The sequence below is a fragment of the Peromyscus leucopus genome, chromosome 8b (genome assembly GCF_004664715.2).
Source record: "Peromyscus leucopus breed LL Stock chromosome 8b, UCI_PerLeu_2.1, whole genome shotgun sequence".
Lineage (NCBI taxonomy): Eukaryota > Metazoa > Chordata > Mammalia > Rodentia > Cricetidae > Peromyscus > Peromyscus leucopus.
In genome coordinates this window covers 34,845,351-34,865,404 of record NC_051086.1, presented here as the reverse complement: position 1 = coordinate 34,865,404, position 20,054 = coordinate 34,845,351, and the positions used below count along the sequence as shown (strand labels likewise).

The 20,054-nt window shown below is 52.9% G+C and overlaps 1 protein-coding gene across 1 annotated transcript in view; it reads left to right on the top strand.

Annotated features, from left to right (window-relative positions):
• Positions 1–20,054, top strand: part of Jade2 (jade family PHD finger 2) — a 51,031-nt gene that overhangs the window by 19,397 nt on the left and 11,580 nt on the right. The window contains 7 exon segments of the mRNA XM_028857216.2: positions 6,404–6,561; positions 11,266–11,426; positions 12,044–12,255; positions 14,493–14,660; positions 16,379–16,495; positions 17,564–17,897; positions 17,900–18,027. Coding sequence (XP_028713049.1) covers positions 6,404–6,561; positions 11,266–11,426; positions 12,044–12,255; positions 14,493–14,660; positions 16,379–16,495; positions 17,564–17,897; positions 17,900–18,027 — 1,278 coding nt within the window.

The window sequence follows — 20,054 nt, the reverse complement described above, 5'->3', positions numbered from 1 at the left end:
CATAAAAATGTGTTGCATATCTGTTAATTCCAGGAAGCAAGAGGATGGACAGTTCTTAATTTTCCTCAGCTGCATAGAAAGTTTGAGGCCACCCTAGGCCACCTAAGACCCTAGCTCAAAAAAAAAAGGGGGGGGGTAAATAAAATGAGGCTCAGGACAGAGGCTCAAAGCTTCCTTGGACAGGAAGCGTAGAAGTAGGGAGAAGTCAGTCCTGACCAAAGCCATTCTGGGACAGTGCTCAGGACCCATTTCTGGGTTCTCACCCTACCCCCCACCCTACACACATACAAATAGTCTCTGCCTAATAGGAACTTTCCCACAGTCATACTTCAGGGAAATCTTGGGGGTTTTGCTGTTGTTGTTTTGTTTGCTTTTTGTTTATTTACCCATCATTCCACAAGCATTTCCTCAGAAGTTGTTAGATATGGAGGTGGGTACCACAGAGTAGACACGGAAAAGACTGGACAAACAGGGAACGTGCAGTACCTGTCTTACGTGGTTCATCACATGAGATTGACATTAAGTCCGCGTGTGCGTGTGCGTGTGCGTGTGCGTGTGTGTGTGTGTAGTTTAATTTACTTCAGTTTATTGAAACAGGGTCTCCTGTAACCCAGGATGGCCTCAAACTCACTATATAGCCAAGGACAGTCTTGAACTTAGGATGTTTATGCCTCTACCTCTCAAGTGCTGGGGATACAGGCATGTACTACTATACCCAGTCTGTGTAGTGCTGGAGGTCAAACCCAGGGCTTCCTGCGTGCTAACAAGCAGGTGCTCTATCCACTGAGCTACCTGCAGCTCCTCTGTAACTATGTTCCATGCTAAGTCTTTCTTAAGTAACCATACTTCCCCAGTCATCCAGCCCCAAAATAAAGGAAGCGGAGAACTGAGTTTCCAGGGTGAAATGTTTCCAGCCGCAGAGCACACATCATGCTAGAAAATTCTCTGTGCTTCCTAACCTGGTGTCAGTGTACTTTGAAGGTTGCCCATTGTCATTATTGGTTTTTGGACGTCATCCCAACTGCACAGGTACTCCCGTGGAACCTGTTTTCAACCTTTCCTGGGCAGCAGGTACAGAAAAGAAGTAGCCTATGATCTCATGAAAAGGAACTGTGGGGCAGGTTCGTGTCACGAGCTCCAGGTTGACACCCTTGGATGTGGCAAGAGCTAGGTCGTTGGTTCCCTCTAGGGTGGCCTTTGAACCCCTGGCCATGGGGTTGGTTGAGAGTCTGAAGCCTTTGAGCATCCTTTATATGGTTAGAGAAAGCTACACTCAGTGTCCCCCAGCAGCTCAGCAGAACTTGGTTGCTAGGCAGCAGAGCTTTAAAGACAACCAAAGGAGAAAAGTAGTAAACATTCATATTCTAAGGAAATTGCTTGTTTCCCAGCCCCTCAACTTTCTTGCCACAGCAAGACTTCTGTTCATCGGTGTCTGTTTTATTCTATATTTAGTTTTCATAAATTATTCAAAGGAGTTTTAGGAAAATCATTAAGCTTTTTCCAAGCCTAACCTCTGGTAGTTCAAACAGAAAAATATGTAGGTTAGGAAGCAGGCCACGTACTGGGAGTCAGGTGTCACCTCACTCGGGAAGGCTCCCGAGCACCCAGCTGTAGCCCTGCAACCGAAACCGAGGTGTTGACGTGTTCAGACATCTGGAGTCAGCACCTAGCATGTGCCAGGGCTCGTGTGCACCACTGACCGGCATCTTTTGGTCCAGCCAGACCTCACTGAGCTCATCTGGCAGGGAAGATGTGCCAGAAAACCAGGCAATTCCAACAACAGGGGCTTTGGCAATGTAGGCAAAGCCCAAAGACCCAGACTGGTTTTAAGCAAAGCTTCTTAGGACTCTGGGGGCCAGGTGGGGCGTGGGGGGGTAGTTATGAAGCACACTGGCCCTGTTTTGATAAGGGAAATGTCAAAGGGTAAGAAAGTGCTTGGTTGGCCTGGAGAGATGGCTCAGTGGTTAAGAGCACTAACAGCTCTTTGGGAGGACCCAGGTTCAATTCCCAGCACCCACATGGCAGCTCACACCTGTCTGTAACTCCAGTTCCAGAGGATCTGATACCCATGGCAAAAACATCAATGCACATAAAATTTAAGGGGAAAAAAAAGTGCTTGGATGGCCACAAGGCCAGTCGTGCGGCCACGGGGTCTGGGAAGCTTCCTTAGTCACCCCACCTGCTGCTGTACCCTGACAAAGCAACTTACGGGGGAGACAATTCAGTTGTGGTGAGGAAGTCATGGCCACAGGAGCTTGAAGTGGCTGGTCACCGTGCACCTGTAGTGAGGAAGCAAAGCTTAGCTCACAATCGACTTCTCTTCTTCCCCAAGACAGGGTTTCCCTGTTTAGCCCCGGCTGTTCTGGAGCTCGCTCTGTAGACCAGGCTGGCCTTGAACTCACAGATCCATCTGCCTCTGCCTCCTGGGTGCTGGGATTAAAAGTGTGTCACCACGCCTGACTCACTTTGAACTCTTTCATTCTGTCTGGGACCCCAGCCTGTGGAATTGTGGCCCCCAGAATTAACATGGGTTCTGCCGATTCAATTAACTTAATGTAGAGAATCCCTCACAAGTGTCACCATTGTGTTCTAGGTGACTGCAGATCCTGTGAGGCTGGCGGTAGTCACACAGAGGCCCTCCTGTGGGAAACCACTGCAGGACTTGGCACTTGTAAAGGCCTCCATCAGATTTGCATATTCTTCGTTGGGAATCCACCTGATTTGGCTTCAAGCTAATTCAGAAGCACTGAGCAGTCACCTGCATCCCAAGGGGATGGGGAGGTGGTAGTGGAGGAGGAGGTGGTGGCGGATTTCGTGTAATAATATAAGAACAGCTCTTTCTGAGTCTGGTGCACAGCCACACATCAGGAATTTGGGAGGCTAACGGAGGAGGATTTTGAAGCCGAAACCAATTTTAGCTTTGTAAGGAGATTCTGTCTCAAAACCCTCCATGGGGTCTCAGGATGACCTTGAACTGCGCGTGCGCGTGTGCGTGTGTGTGTGTGTGTGTGTGTGTACGTGTGTACGTGTGTACACGTACACACACCAGGCCCACACGAGCCACCCCATGCACGTGGAGGTCAGAGGATAACTTCTGTGAGTCACTTTTCTCTTTCCACTGTGGCTCTGGGAATTGAAGGCAGGTCATCAGGCCTGTGTGGAAAATTGCTTTTGCTTTCTGGGCCACCTTTCTTGCCTGACCTTGAACTTCTAATCTTCCTGCCTCCACCTCTGGAGTGCTTAGATTACAGGTGTGCACCGTCACTACGCTCGGGTTTGGTGCTGGGAAGTCAACCCAAGCCTGTGGGTATACCGGGTATATATCGCCCTACCTACTGAGCTACATCCCTGCTGAAAAAATACTTTTTTATAATTTATTTATTAATTTTATTTTATGTGCATTGGTGTTTTGCCTGCATGTATGTCTGTGAGGGTGTCAGGTCCCCTGGAACTGGAATTACAGACAGTTGTGAGCTGCCATGTGGGTGCTGGGAATTGAACCCTCGTCCTCTGGAAGATCAGCCAGTGAGTGCTCTTAACCCCTGAGCCATCTCTCCAGCCCCCTCAGAATATTTTTTAAGGACAACTCTTAGTCTGTCACTGTACCTACTGTGAGGTGACTGACAGGAGCAGTGTTATTTTTGGAGTTTCCCTGAGTCCTACCTAAAAGGGCCACTAGTGTCCTGTCACCCGTTCCCTAGTGACAGGAAGAAAACTTAGACTTGTCTTAGAACTTGGCCTGCGGTGCCGAAGGACCCCAAGTTGAGCCCCAGATCCCTTCCTGTTCTGAGGACTCTGGAGTCTGAAGTCAGGGCTGTCTGTCTGGGTATGACCTGCTACTCTGGTCACCCAAATGCTGCATGGGGTCACTGGCCCTGAGACATCAGGCCCTGAGGAAGCCTCATGCGGGTCTGTGTGGTTGAGTGTCTCGGCCTCTGCGGTCTTTCCGGTTTGCATCTCGCTCCTGTCTGTCGGTGTTCACAGCCCTGGTACAGTCCCCTGTGTTCAGGCCCTGAGAACACCCGACAGCAGCCCAGTGTGGCGGTGGGACAGAGGACAGGAAACGTCACACAGGTGAAGCACTCAGCTTCTGTGTGTAAATAATTAGAAAGTGTCTGGGGCTGGCCGGAAGAGTGTCCTGCAGTCCCGGCGTTGATGGTGAGTAAAGGTCCCTGAGGAGGTGACCGTCATGTCGGGGCCAGGATGAGCAAATGGCGGGGTACTTTTATTTTTGAGTCAAGGTCTCCGGTAGTCCATCCTGGCCTTGACCCTTGTAGAGGAGGGTGGCCTTGAACTGACTCTCCTGCCTCCATCCTCGCCCTGCAGTGATGTCCCACCCCACCCATTTCTACGTGGTGCTGGAGGTCACGACCCAGGGCTTCGTGCATGTTAGGCAAGCAACTTAACCACATCTCCAAGCCCTTTATCGATGCTGAGGATGTCTCCCTGTGTGGTTCTGGCTGGCCTGGAACTCACTCTGGAACCTGGCAGTCCTGCTGCCTCGGCCTCCTGGGGCCTCCTGGGACCTCCGCCTTGTCCCAGCAGGATATTTCTAACCGCATTGCCTTCCCCTCCCCAGCTAAGGACCGAACCCAGGGCCTTGCGCTTGCCTAGCAAGTGCTCTACCACTGAGCTAAATCCCCACCCCCCCACATTGCCTCTTTAGAGGTTGGTTTCTGGATGGGGCAGTTCAGTGAGTCCCTGTGACATCAGAGCTGCAGGGTCGGGGATGTCCCACAGCTGAGAAGTTTTTGGGCATTCTGTATCAGTCCAGAGAGCCTGGTTATACTAGATCCTGTGTTGAAACCCCTAGGGAAATAACCCAATCACAGCACTGCTTTGCCACGGAGCCTCCAGAAGCCCCAGCGGGGAAAACCTCTCACCAGCGGAAAGCAGGCCTCTCCAAAGTGCCAGTGCCCAGCTTGCACTCTTGTCTTAACTCTCTTGCCGCTTGCTAATAAGATATGCAAATTACCAGGGCTGTGAAATCCTAGACCCATTCCATCTTCTGTTTAATTAGCATTTAATCTAATCTGGTTTTAATTTTTTCACACTGGCACCCTAATTAAATGTTAGGGTGTTAGTCTTAACAATTAAATTATATTGGCAAATAGAGTCTTCAAGAAACTTGACCTTTTTTCAAGTCAGCGCCCTCTCCAGCTAGATGCAGATATTAATTAGATTCTGCGAGATGCGGCTTCTAGGTCCATTGATGAACCCATTCAGCTGTTTTCCTGTGGTTATGGTCCTCGATGCCATGAGGCGCACACAGGCAGTGGGTTCCAGCCGAACGGGTTTGTCAAAAAGCCTCCTGAGGGCCAAGTGACCTGAGCTTACACTTGAGCAGTGGGTGTTGACTTGGCAGGAGGGCTGGGGTGGGAGGCGAGCCTGAGGCCTGGAGGCCTGGAGCCACCTTGAAGTGGTTTCCCCCTCTCATTGATAGGAGCTCGTCCTTAACTTGTGATTCTCAAGTGATGACCGCTGGGAATGTGGGGACTTGAGTGAGTCACATGGTGTCTAGAGATACCACTGTATTCCATAGCAGTACTTCGGGGATGGCGTGCAGAGGCGGGAGGCTTTGCCACTCCCAGCTGAGAAAGGGTTCAGAGGTTATTCCGGAGTAGAGATTGGGAGACAACAGACAGAACATTGAAGAATAGTTTTCCTAGTGAGGGAGCAGATGAGTGGCAGAAGAAACCCAAGACATGGCTTGGTGGGAATTCAAGACAGGCTTAAGGATGATGGAAGACAAGGTCTTCTCCCCCACCACATACCAGTGCAGGGTGCCGCTAGAGCCATGCTGCCGTGGGAAGGCGCAGTTCATGGCAGCTTCTCATTGAGCCACCCCAAGCCCCAGCCTCCTGCTTTACCCTTCGGAGAAGGCCCAGGTCCTCTGGTGTCTCATATTATGATACATATGCTTGTGCCTCTGGGTGCAGATCTGTAGCGCAGTTTAAACCTCCAGAGGAAAGTCCCGGAGCATTCACACAGCAGTAGTGTTGTGTTCGCAGGTGGCCTTTCTGCTCTTGGAGTTTCTGTTTGTGTGTGTGTGGCTGGCTGGCTGGCCACAGGAGCCAGGAGGCCAGGTTAAGACCGTCGGGACTGGAAATGAAGGGGCGGCTGTGTTTTGGTGAGGGACCTACCAGTCCTGGACTTCTTTCTCTAGTCTTTAGTCTCTATTGCCTGTCTCTATTCTGTAAGGCAGAGGACAATTTGCAGGAATCTTTCCTTTGACCTGTGGGTCCCAGATACTGAACATCAGGCATGGTGGTGAGGGCTGTGACCTGCCTGGCCATTTCTCTGGCCCTGCTCTTTGTACAGCCTTATTTGTGTGCTCGCCTGGTCTATGAAGCCGGCCTCTCTGGGGCAACATGAAGACCTGTAACCCTCTCACTTCTGCCAGGTTTTCCGGACAGACTTGATCACAGCCATGAAGATCCCGGATTCATACCAGCTCAGCCCGGATGACTACTACATCTTGGCGGACCCCTGGCGACAAGAATGGGAGAAAGGTGTGCAGGTACCTGCTGGAGCGGAGGCCATTCCAGAGCCTGTGGTGAGGTGAGCCACGTGGCCAGGCTAGCACCATTGGGGAAGGGCATCAAGGGGAGGCTGGTTTTGGTGAGAGAGCTACTAGTTCTGGGATTCCTTCCCAGCCTGTCTCTATTAGTGGTTAATTCTCTTGCCAGATTAAAAACAACAACAACAACACACACACACACACACACACACACACACACACATACACACACACACAGGTCCAGAAATACTGGTAGGGATAGAGACCTAGGAGGCTTTGGGCTTGAACTCAACTCTGAAGCCAAATTACCTTGGTCCAAATTGCCTTTTGCCTTCAATAGGACCTTGAACCAGAAATGTAATCTTTCTGGGTCTCGTTTTCTCTTGTTTCTGAAATAAGGGAGATGACTGTTTTCCTTGTGGTTGGAGAAGGTGAAGTGAATGGTGTATGCCCGAAGACTCAGGGTGTGGGACCTGCGTACAGCAGATGTCACAGAAACGTCTAGGGTTGGAATGTTGCCATTCTACCCACCCGGCAGATCGGGCCAGGGAAGTCTGCAGACTTTTGACCATCCCTTATAATGGGAATAAGCCATGTTCTGAAGTTCTTTTAAACTACCCTTTAAAGAAGTTCTTAGAGGATCCTGGTGCCCACCACCCACTAGGGGCCTAGGAGGCACTCGCTGGTGTCACCCACTGAGAAGTCTGTCCAGTAGGGCTGGGTCAGAGTAGAATCCTCAAGGGCTTCGTAACCTGCTGGTCTTGTGGGCAGAGACTCTTGCCAGGATGTAACCACATATAGTCTTGCCTTAAACTACAGACTGTACTCAAGTGTTTCATTCTGAACCTGAGGGGACCGGTGGCCTAGCCTCCCTGTCCCGCTAGCTCACCTGAGTTGGGCAGTTTGTGTTAATGCTCCTTCCTGGGCTTGGCAGCTTCGTGGGCTTTTACGTTTGAGGCCAAGTAGATGAAGGTCAGGGCAAAGGTCACAGCTGTCCCCTCCTCTGACATTGGCACGTTGCTTCCTGGCAACCACATCTGTGAAGAGCCTGCTTCATCCAAGCCCTGTGCTAGGTTGCAGACAAGGGAGCCTCAGACCAACCCAGGTACTCTGAGGGACTGGGTGTGGGGAGGCCTTTCCTCCAGTGATGTTAGCATCTGGGGCGCTCTGAGAATCGGAAGCTTAGGCCCATCTGGAATGCCTGGGAATATACGATGGATGGTAGGTGGATGGGTGGGTAGGTGGGTTGGATGGATGGGTGGGTGGGTGGGTGGGTGGATGGATGTGGGGGATGGGGGGGGATCGATCCATTCTTAGTATCCACATCCCATCTAGGGCCTGTAACATGGGCCAAGATTGTAGTGAGTTTGGTGTCCTGACCTTGTCAGTCAGGAGAACCTTGACCTGACTTCTCCAAGGCAGTCTGCACCTCTATGAAACAGGCATGATATTAATATGAGTGACCACCTGATGATGTGGGCATCAGGGTTAAATGAGAATCCTCATGCTGAGCTGTCTCCGTATGTGCCGAGGCCAGGGGGATGAAGAGGGACAGGCTAGCCACTGAACAGAGAAGCAAGTCCTGGTTGGAGTCACCCAGAGTCTGACCTCTCTACTTGATGGCAGTGTCAGGTGCTTCTGGAAACATCTACTGGCACGAATGACAGTTTATTGCAGTTGCTTCTACCCCCTGGTGACTTGGCTTCATTCAGCCTCTGTAGGTATTTTATCTGATGACATGAGGCCATGCTGTCCTGGCCTCCTGATGGACAGTCCTAGCAACCCTCATCTGATTTAGTGGTTTCATTGTTGTAGCCCTGCTGGGTTTTTGTTGTTGTTGTTGTTTTGGTTTTTTTGACACGTGGTCTCATGTCCCAGACCAGTCTTGAGCTTACTATATATCCAAGGACTATATATATCCAGCTAGTACTGTGTGTGTGTGTGTGTGTGTGTGTGTGTGTGTGTGTGTGTGTTATTACATCCACACAGTTTTTTTTTTAAAGAGAGCTTTGTTTACTTTATTTTATTTTATGTATATGGGTGTTTTGCCTGTGTGGGCCCAAAGAGGCCAGAAGAGGGTGTTGGATCCTCTTGGAGTTAAGAGTTATAGATGGTGGTTAGCCACCATGTGGGTGCTGGGAACTGAACCCGGGTCCCTTGGAAGAGCAGCCAGTGCTCTTCACCCCTGAGCCATCTCTCCAGCCCCATGCACAGCATTCTTACCGATGTGCACGACTGCCATAAGTTAAAGTATTCAGAGTCTCCCTACACTCAGGGGAGATGTGCTGAGGTCGGCAAATGTGTCCTTAGGGTTCACCACACCCCACCTTCCCAGTCTCCCCAAGACCAGTGCTACCACCTGCCTGGGTTCCTCCCCACTACATAGCCTCCTGGAAGGCTTTGTGGCTGCTACCTTGGGGGACACTGAGAGCCTCCCAAGTCAAGCCTCTTGCCATCATTCAGTGATCACACTTGCAGGGCACATAGTACTGTCCCCATTTCACAGATGAGGAAGTTGGGAAACTCTGGGGAATTTCCTATGGGGCCTAATAGGCCGCTGGGCCAGGAAATGACAGACCACAGTAACAAACCCTGGGCTGTCCCTGTGAGGCCTAGAGTGAGAGCATTAGGCATACTCTGACCCCTCTCCCCCAGATACTGGCCCAGCCTGACATCTCTGCCCCACCCTGGCCCTTGCTACCCACCTCATGGTCCGAACTCTGCCCCCGAGGGTTTGCACTGTCCGTTTAGATTTGGTCCTGGGCAAACCCAGCCTCTGGTGTTGTCTTCTCTGAATACAGGCTCTGCTCTCCCCTTCAGGCCTTAAAGCTTCCTTCCACCCCGTCCAGCCACCAGCTGTGTCTGAGGGTGAGGCCTTGGCTCAGGGTCAGGTCAGTCCACGCCTGGTGGGAGAGGCTCTTTCTCGAGCGTGTCCCTCAGCCCTGGCTCCCCAGAGGCCTGCCAGGTGGCCCCAGTGAAGCAAGCAGGTGTGACTGGTGTTACGCAGTAGGTAGCTGTTCAGATAGGGATGATGCTCAAACGCTCGACTAACCCTGTGCTCGGGGCACACGCAAAGCTGGACTGTGACAAAATTATAGGCTGTGCTTTTAAGAGATGTTCATTTGGAGTGACAGTTTCTTGGGGAAGGCAGCATTTGGTTGGACTGAGGGCAAAGCGTTGGCTTCTATCTGGAATTATCTACTTGGCGTGGGAGGAGAAGCCTGCCATCGCTGTTGCCTAAGACTCCGATGAGGGCTTCTCACGTGGGGTGGTGCTGCTGACCCTTAACCTTTGACCCCTTCCCTATCTCCTGTCTGAGTGACCTCCAAGCCTACAGTCTTCTCTCCCCGCCTGCACCCCTGCCTCCCTGTGCCCCGCATCCTTCCTGTCCCCTTGCTGACACCAAGGCATTTCCTGAAGCCTGGGGCCCTTCCTGAAGCTCAGCCCTGTCCTGTGCCATCTTAAGCCCTCCCCTTCCCTTCCCAGCCCACGCTGAGTCACAGCCCTTGGCAAGCCCTACCTCCGACCCCAGGAGGCCTCCTGGGCAAATGTGGGGCCTCGCAGGCCTGGCAGGGCTGGCCAGATGGAGGCCAGGCTCCAGACAATAACCATGGCAACCAGTGGGGTATGGGAAGGGCTGGCATTTTGAACTGGCCTCAAAATCTGATGGGTAGCACACAGATGTGTGAAGAGGACCCCACCCATCTGAGGCAAAATGCCCCTTATTTCCCATTTCGGGAGGAGAAAGGTGGTTGGCATCTAGAGATCTTACACACACACACACACACACACACACACACACACACACACACACACACACGAACCCCCTCAACGCCCCCCCAATCCCCGATACCTAGCACTTTGTGAAGGGCTTTCTTTGTGTTAATCCTGGCCATCTTCTCGCCAAGTGCCTAAGCTAGGTTGTATTATTGTATTAGTGGTGTTCCGTGGAAGCCGAGGGGACAGACAGTCAGATGGAGCTTTGGTGCCTGCAGCGGGTCCCTGGGGCCCGAGACGGTTTCAAAGTTTGGGGAGGCAAGCTGAAGCAGGAAGAAACAGGATGCCTGTGTGGTCCGTGGTGTGTGGCCAACATGTCACTGTGGCACGAGACCTTTCATCCAGAAAGCCCTCCCCTGAGCTGTACAGTGGAAGCCTGTGGAGCTCAAACTCCGCAGAAAAGCAGACAGACTCAACTTCCGCTCGGGACCATGACACCTCCAGGTTGTTGATGATAAGGGGCCGGGATTATGAAGCCACGTAGACAGTCTCTGGTCCTAGCCTGGAGAGGTATGCCAAAGGGTCTAGAGTCCAGCTGGTTCTATCTTACTTGTTGTCCCCAAGTAGCTGGCACAGGGCATTGCCCAGGATGGCACTCGGGACACCTCCTGGAGACCAGTTGAGCATAGCCCTGGCTGGGCAAGGCAGATGTTACTGTGGTAGGCCAGGACTACGTCATTCCCACATGGTCCTCACTCTGCCTGCCTTACAGCCCTTAGGGTCTACTAGTCCTGTGGATCCATAGTTAGCCCTTAGGGTCTACTAGTCCTGTGGATCTACAGTTAATGGAGTCTGTAAGGCAGGCTGGCAACAAGGAAAGAAATGGAAAGAGGGGGATGGACACGAGGGATGGGCCCTGTGGGGCGCCAACATCTCATGTCATACCCTGGGCCACCAGTTCCTCAGCCAGGCTGACTGAGAACCAGTTAAGGCCCCTTCCTTGACCACTCCCGTTCTTGGTTTCACAGGCTCCTCCCACCACTGAAAGGCCCCCCGACACAGGTGTCCCCAGACAGCCCCACACTTGGTGAGGGTGCCCACCCTGACTGGCCAGGAGGCAGCCGCTATGACCTGGATGAGATCGATGCCTATTGGTTGGAACTCCTCAACTCAGAACTCAAGGAGATGGGTAGGTAACCCTTCTGGGCCAGGTGTGTGTTGCAGCTGGCGGGGACCCTCTTCTTCTGGACCCCTCATAGTGTCTACGCCTCCAGAAGGGCAGTGGCTGTGGCCGGGGGACATCCCTACAGCTTTACCGTCAGGTGTGGCCTTCATTGTCTCTGCCTCCCAAGTATCTACTGTTGTCGGGGGGAGGTAAAAATAGCAAGTGTTTCACAGGGCTCCGTGACACGTGGCGAGGACGTGCAGGTAGAACTGGGTGTCGGTGGGCATGAGCCTCCTGGATGAAGCCCATTGATACGTCTCAGGAAAGATCAGCCCGGTCATTATCTGAGTGTACACAGATAACGTACTCACAGTGCAAGCCGATTTCTGGAGCCAGCTGCATCCCAGAGACACCTGTGTTGCATGCATACATGTGAGGGGGTGGTGGAGGGCAGGCTGTAGACGTTGAGGCAGCCGTGATGGGCAGGAACCTTTGGGACTGGATGGTTCATTTGTCCTTGACGGAGCTGAGGTCCAGGTCACACCGTAGCTGGATGGATGGGACCCTCCCCATGGCGTTTGCCCTGATTGCTGCAAAGTCTGCCGAACCCCTCATGGTGTCCTCTGCCATCCTGCCCACAGAGAGGCCCGAGCTGGACGAGCTAACGTTAGAGCGTGTTCTAGAAGAGCTAGAGACGTTGTGCCACCAGAACATGGCACAGGCCATTGAGACGCAGGAGGGGCTGGGCATCGAGTACGACGAGGACGTGGTCTGTGACGTGTGCCGCTCCCCTGAAGGCGAGGATGGCAACGAGATGGTCTTCTGTGACAAGTGCAATGTCTGTGTGCACCAGGTGGGTGGACCCACCCTGTCACTCTCTTCCACACCATGTGACATAATGCTGCCTGAGCCCTGATGAGGCTGGTTGAGTTGCTTATGGGAGCATGGGCACTGTAGACCAAGATCCCTGAGAAGGACTAGAGTCAGAGACGTTAGTGACATTAGTGCCTTGCAGTACCTGGGACATCCAGGGTCTCCTTGGCTCAGGCCTGCTAGCCAGACCTAAGCAAGTGTCCTTTGGGGAGTCTGTCTTCTCTATGTCTTTCTCAGGTCTTCCCCTCCCAAAACTGCCCCAGCTCCTCACATCCTGACCTTAAAGGGACAGCAGCAGCAGGTAGTGATGGAGAGCCAAGCTGCCTCGTTTCAAAGCATGGTTCTGCCTTTCACGATTTATGAGACTTAGTGCAAAGTTCTTAGCTTCTCTGGAGGCTCTGTTCTGTAAACTGTAAATGAGTGTGAGCCGTCAGAACAGTAAGTATGACTGTGTGGTAGCCTGCTTGCAGGAGGCCTTGGATTCAATCCCCAGCGTTACCCCCAACCCCCCAGAAGCGAATTGTTGATGATAAATTATTTGCTTAGTGAAAGATAGTAGGGCTGAGCCTGTGAGATGGCTCCGTGAATAAAGACACCTGCTTGAAAAAGCATAGTGACCTGAGTTCAATACCCGTATAGAGTTGGAAGGAGAGGACTGACTCACAGAATTGTCCTCAAACTTCCACATGTTTCACAGGCCTATGGCCTGCTATATTCTGTCCCTGGTAAATTAACTTAAGAAATACATACAGTATGACTGTGCTAGAGTATTTCTTTTTCTTTTTTCTTTTTTTCTTTATTTTTTGGTTTTTCAAGACAGTTTCTCTGGGTAGCTTTGGTTCCTGTCCTGGATCTTGCTTTGTAGACCAGGCTGGCCTCGAACTCACCGAGATCTGGCTCTGCTTCCCGAGTGCTGGGATTAAAGGCCCAGCCACTAGAGTATTTCTTACTGTTATTACTGTAACAGAGCAAGCCAGAGTCCCTTTCTTTTCTTTTTAAGATTTATTCTTTTTTTTTTAAGTGTGTGTGGGAGTGGGTAATTAATGCCTGTATAAGTGGCTGCCTGTGGAGGCCAGAAGCAGCCAATCCCTCTGGAGCTGGAGTTAGAGGTGGTTGTGAACTTCCCGATGTGGGTGCTGGGAACTGAACTCAGTCCTCTGAAAGAGCAGCAGATGCTCTTAACTGCTGAGCCATCTCTCCAGTCCATGTTACTCTTTGTTTATTTTTTAAAAATTGTTTTATTATTTTATGTGTAGAGGGGCGTTTTGCCTCGTGTATGTAAATGAGTTAGGTGTGTGCCTGATTCCTAGGGAGGCCAGAGGAGGACATTGGACCCCCTGGAATTGGAGTGAGATATGGTTGTCAGCCATCATGTGGGTGCTGGGAACTGAAGCTTGGGTCCTCTGCAAGAGCAGCAAACGCTCTTAACTGCTGAGCCAGCTCGCCAGCCCGTAGATCCCCCTTTCTTGATCTCGGGTCTTGGGGCTCTGGGTCCCTTGTATCTGTGGCCTTGTGGTCCAGACCTGACTTGGAGCCAGGGGACCCACTCTGGCTCCCAGCTTTGAGGCACATGTACCCACTACAGCCGAACTAGACAGATCCTGGGAAGCTGAGGAGCAGGGCCTTGAGCTAGCTACCCAGCAGCTCTTGGGTCCATGTGTGTCTCCTCCACCATGACATGACAGGAGAAGTTGGGGTGGTCACTGTTCACAGACTCCAGTATAAAAAAGAACGAGGCTGGGCGGTGGTGGTGCACACCTTTAATCCTAGCACTCGGGAGGCAGAGCCAGGCGGATCTCTGTGAGTTCGAGGCCAGCCTGGGCTACCAAGTGAGTTCCAGGAAAGGCACAAAGCTACACAGAGAAACCCTGTCTCGAAAAACCAAAAAATAATAATAATAATAATAATAATAATAATAATAATAATGACAATAATAAACCCCCCTTGGTCTTGGGAGGTTTAGACCACTTTTGTATTCAATTCAGGAAGCAGTTGAGGTTCCCCCTAAAGCCCATGCTGGTTAGGAAGTTTTAGCTAACACAGGTCTTCCAGCAGAGCAACCCCACCTCTTTGCCAGAGGATGGGAATGTACACCCTCAGGAACTCTCTGCCCCCCAGTGTAGCTCGGGGACAGAGCTGGCACCACTGCCAAGTCTCTGACCAGACATAGCCAATTTGCCGACGCCCCTGACCCATGACCACCTGCTCTGTTCCCAGGCATGCTACGGGATCCTCAAGGTACCTACGGGCAGCTGGCTGTGCCGGACATGTGCCCTGGGAGTCCAGCCCAAGTGCCTGCTCTGCCCCAAGCGAGGAGGAGCCTTGAAGCCTACCAGAAGTGGGACCAAGTGGGTACACGTCAGCTGTGCCCTGTGGATTCCTGAGGTGTGTAGGCGTGGGAGGTGGAAGGTTTCAGTGACTAGAACGTGGGGAAGGGATGTGTGGAGAGCTTAGGTCGGGCCTGGCAGAATTCAGGTGAGAGTCCAGGAAGGAGGGGGCTGTTGGGCCCCCATGAAGACTCAGGGAGACACATCTAGGAATAACTGGGAACATTGTCTGTGGACCTGGTCGTAGGTCAGGTGCAGTTTCTGTTGTGGAGTATCGAGCCACTGGGACATTCAGGAGGGATGATTTGAGGTCCAGACTTCAGCCCAATGGGGGGACTCAGATTATGTGATCCATTGAAACAAGGCTTTGGTTAAAATCAGAACAAAACCAGCCTTGGTACTGCAAATCCAGCCCCTGGAGGATGGATGTAGAAGGTAAAGGGTTCAAAGTCTTCACCAGCTGCATCTTGAGTTCAGTGCTAGCCTGGGCTGTATGATACCCTTCTCAAACCAAGCAGGACACAGATAATCCCCTAGTCTGGAGGGTAACAGCAGGGAGTTGGTTTGTGTGCCTGCCCTATAGCTGGGATTGGGGTGCAGAGGTAGCCTGTGGCTGGGGTCACGTGGGAGGGCCATGGACAGCAGGCTGGGTCCACAGTGGCCATCTTTTTTTAATGTGCACATTTGTCTGTGTGAAGGTGTCGGGGTCTCCTGGAACTGGAGTTACAGACAGTTGTGACCCACCATGTGGGTGCTGGGAATTGAACCCAGGTCCTCTGGAAGAGCAGTCAGTACTCTTAACCACTGAGCTATCTCTCTAGCCCCAGAAAATACAAATTCTTGGACTGTTTGCTAGGTTGTTTTTGTTTTTAGTTTTTACAGGTTTGTTTGTTTGTTTGTTTGTTTGTTTGTTTTTTCCGAGACAGGGTTTCTTTGTGTAGTTTTGGTGCCTGTCCTGGATCTCGCTCTGTAGACCAGGCTGGCCTCGAACTCCCAGAGATCCGCATGGCTCTGCCTCCCGAGTGCTGGAGTTAAAGGCGTGCGCCACTGCTGCCCAGCCCATTTTCTTTTAAATGTGAGATGCTACAATTCTCCAGGGTTTTGCTCAGCTCTTCTGTATTGAAACACCGGTCCCTTGCTGTTGGGGCCTGGAAACAGGCTAGGAGAGAGACCCTGTCGGCATGTGGCCCTTCCCTTCCTGATTCTCAGTCCAGAGGTTCCCGCTGGGGTCCACCCTACCCTTCTTGAGGTCACGGTTATTTGTGTCAAATCTGCATCTTGAAGACTAGGCCTGCCCCTTGGTGCCCTCTCTCCTGGTTACAACAGAGACAGACTGACCTATTAAGGACCCCATCCTTGGGGGCTGGCGAGATGGCTCAGCAGGTAAAGGTGCTTGCTACCAAGCTTGGCAACCTGAGTTCAGTCCCTAGGACCTACGTAGTGGAAGGAGAGGACTGAATCCTGCAAATTGTCCTCTGGCCTCCACCCCTGAGCTGTGACATACGTGAACATACATGCACACATGCACCTCTCTCTCAGAGCCTACACTCCCAGGCACACGCTTCTCTTAGCCAGCTCCGTTCTTACACACGCACACTCTGGGGCTAGATCCAAGTGAGCAGGTACTTGATTGGCCCAGGCCGGGGGAACTCAGACCGCAAACTCAGGGAGGACTTGGGATTTGTGAGTTCAGCCACGGCTCTGTGTGCTCACTACCTGGTTACAGCAGACAGCCTCCCGTGTGGGCACTGATGCACCTCCCTGTGTTCTGCCCAGGTCAGCATCGGCTGCCCAGAGAAGATGGAGCCCATTACCAAGATCTCACATATTCCATCCAGCCGCTGGGCCCTATCCTGTAGCCTCTGCAAAGAATGCACGGGCACCTGCATCCAGGTAGGGGGCCTGCTTCTTCCTGCTGCCCTGGGCCTACTTCTTCCCAGACATGCACGTGGGGTACCTGAAACACCACTCGTTAACCGCCATCCCCTGTGACTGCACCTCGGATGGGCCCGAGAGGCCCAGAACTGGGATCGTGCTTGGTGCATACACCCATCAGGAAGGTACATTTCATTTATCCCCAGGCTTCCAAAGCACAGGGACAGACCCCACCCATGGAGTGCTAAGAACTTTGCTTGCCCCCCAAGAGCAGGTGTCTCTGGGCTTGAAGAATGATCCATTGGCCCTTGAGACTGCAGCCCCGATAGGTGAGAGGATGGAGATCTAAGTTCCTCTCCAGCTCAGCAAATGTGATGATGACTCCCATCTTGGTGATCATTAGGCAAGCCCCGTGGTTCTGATCCAGATTGGGAGGGAGCTGTGGATTTGCTTTTCCCACAAAGCAGGGCTTGCGGTGCTTCTGGCCTGTGCTGTCGGGGTGTTGAAGACCACCTTTGTCCCTCTCATCTCCCCCAGGGACACGGGTGACCTTGCAAATAGGCCTCCACCCCATTTATCAGCCCTCCAGAAGGGCTCTGGACGCTCTGGCAGCGGTACCTAGGTTGGGTATACTGTTGTCACACTGGTTCCAGCGACCCAGTCCCCAGGCAAGGCTGGAAGGGTTGGTCCACTTGTAAGCTGTTTGGACAAGAGGAGGCAGCTGCTCCCAGAGAGCAGAACCTGGGCAGGTTCCTGGCTTTGATGACAACGTAATAAAGAAGGCTGTGACCCTCGTCAGCCTCCCTGTCCCCCTCTAATCCCAAAGTCGTATGGCCCACAGGACAGTGCATCTTGTCCCCAGGAGTCACCACCTTCTGGTGCTTGTCTCCCTCAGGGTGTCTGGGGTTTGTTCTGTGACCTTGCCAGCTGCCCCGGGGCTCCTGTTTGTCCTCCAAAGCTCCTTTAACACCGTGGGCTGTTGGGGGGGTCTCCCCAGCATTGTGTGCTCCCCCGTGCCCTAGGTGAACCCCTCCGTGGTTCCTGGGGCTCCCTGAGTGCCTGACACTGTCCCTTCTCTCTCTCCAGTGTTCCATGCCCTCCTGCATCACAGCATTCCACGTCACGTGCGCCTTCGACCGCGGCTTGGAAATGCGGACTATATTAGCTGACAACGATGAGGTCAAGTTCAAGTCACTCTGCCAGGAGCACAGTGACGGGGGCCCTCGGAACGAGCCCGCTTCCGAGCCTGCGGAGCCCAGCCAGGCCGTCGAGGACCTGGAGAAGGTGACCCTACGCAAGCAGCGGCTGCAGCAGCTGGAAGAGAACTTCTATGAGCTGGTGGAGCCGGCCGAGGTGGCCGAACGGCTGGACCTGGCCGAAGCACTGGTCGACTTCATCTACCAGTACTGGAAGCTGAAGAGAGGGCCAATGCTAACCAGCCGCTGCTGACGCCCAAGACCGATGAGGTGGACAACCTGGCCCAGCAGGAGCAGGATGTCCTCTATCGCCGCCTGAAGCTCTTCACCCACCTGCGGCAGGACCTGGAGAGGGTAAGTGGCCCTGGTGGCTAAGAGGCCTTGCTTCTTACTCCGTGTGCCCTGCCTAGGGGCAGCCAGGACTCAGGGGCATGAAGGCTGCCAGTTAGAAGACACTACAGGATGACTGATGCTTCACAGACAGACCCTGCCAACTCTTGGTCTTTGAGTCTCAGCCCCTCCCTCCCTCCCTCCCTCCCTCCCTCCCTCCCTCCCTCCTCTCTCGTCCTCCTCTCTTCTTCTCCTCTGTCTCTCTCTCAGAGGGGATGCTTTTTGAGACAGGTTTTCTCCGTGTGGTCCTGGCTGTTCTGGAACTTGTTCTGTAGACCAAGTTGGCCTCGAACTCACAGAGATCCACCTGCCTCTGCCTCCCAAGTGCTGGGATTAAAGACGTGTGCCATCACACACCTTTTGAATCTCTCTTGTTCCAGCCCTTTCTCAGGCCTTGGGTGAAGGTGGCCTGTAGGGGCAGGAGGGGAAGGATACTAGTAGCCATTACCTTCAGCCCCTCCCCCCGTCCTGACCTCTGAGAACGATGACCGGGACTGGAGGAGCCAGTGTTACCCAGGATACCTCTGTCCTGAGGCATTGAGAGCAGGAATTGTCCAGTTACCAAGCAAGCTTGTGCTGGCCAGAACTGGGCAGGCAGGAGTGAATGGCGGATGTGACGCCCATGGACTCAGGCAGAGAGAAACAAGGAATAGATGACACGTGACATCACACGTCCCCCAAAGAGTCGTTCCAGGCCTGGCCTGGGTGAATGAGCCACACACACCTCCATCTTTTGTTCTGTGTCCCTGGTGGTGGTACATACGGGGCAGAGGGAGGTGACATGTCTGCCTCTGAAAACCATTCCTCTGAACCCAGGAGCTGCTCAGGCGTCTCCTTTCTGAACATTAAATTCTAGGGTCCAGAGAACTGTAGAATTATGTCATGGTGTCCTTCATGAATCCAGGTAACATGTGGCCTCTTCCTGGGCTGTGTTAGGAAGCAGTCCTGATTGGAAGCCTCAGAGGGACTTCATGGTTGGCTGCTTTTCTTATCTGTGCCTCAGTGAGCCCGTCTGTCAAATGGGTGGGACACCCCGGCAGGTGATGTGCTGTGGCGGGTTGCAGTGACTGTATTCAGCTTCCCTGTTCTCTACACATCTGCCCTGGGGCCTGGGAAAGAGAGAAATGAGCCTGGTGGACTAAGTCTGTCACCAGGTCAGAAGGCTGCGTGGCAAGAATCACATGTCCCCGGTTCAGCCAGGGCAGAGGGGAAGGCGGGTTGCATTGCAGCCACCGTTTCCTGGACAGTTCAGCCTCCTGTCACAAGGAGACCACAGCTCCTTCCAGGGTTGTCCTGAGGCCTCCGAGTCCACACCCCCAGGTCTCTAGTGCAGATTGGTTTTCCCCTTGTTGCTTCCCAAAGGACCTAGCAGATGTTACATCAGGGTCTGTGCTGGCCAGCCCCATTGTGGCCCCCACCTGACTTAACTTCCCGAGGAAGAGCTTCCCTGCCCTGGAGGCAGTCGCAGCCCATGGGGCTCAGGAGGATGAACGGATTGGAAGCCTTCCTCCCCTTGGGCTGGAGCTTGCCTTTGGATTTCGAGGGTGGTGGTGAGGGTCAGAAAAAGCAGTATTGGCTGTTTGCAGTTCTGTAGATTTTCCTAAGCAAATGTTTCCTCTTATCCCTCCATCCTCCAACCCAGGTGTCAGCTGGTACAGGGGCTGCTAGCTGAGGCTGGTGAGGACTGGTATGCCCGCAAGCTAGCCAGGCAGGCTCCAAAGGCTCAGGGCAGATAGAGCTGCCACAGACCCGAAAGAAGTGTGGGAGCCTACTTGGAACTCTGTGAAGTCTCTTGGGGACTTTTGACGGGAGCCCCTGTCTAAACTGCTTCCCAGAAGCCTCGGGGCTGGAGAAGAAGCAAGCTATGAGATACCATCGACACCCAGCCCAGGCCCTCCCAGGACCACATGTTGGTGACAGACCTATGAATATCTGGGGGAGGTTCTCTGCAAAGCCGCCTGGTGGCAGTGGCCCAGCTAGTAGGCCCCATC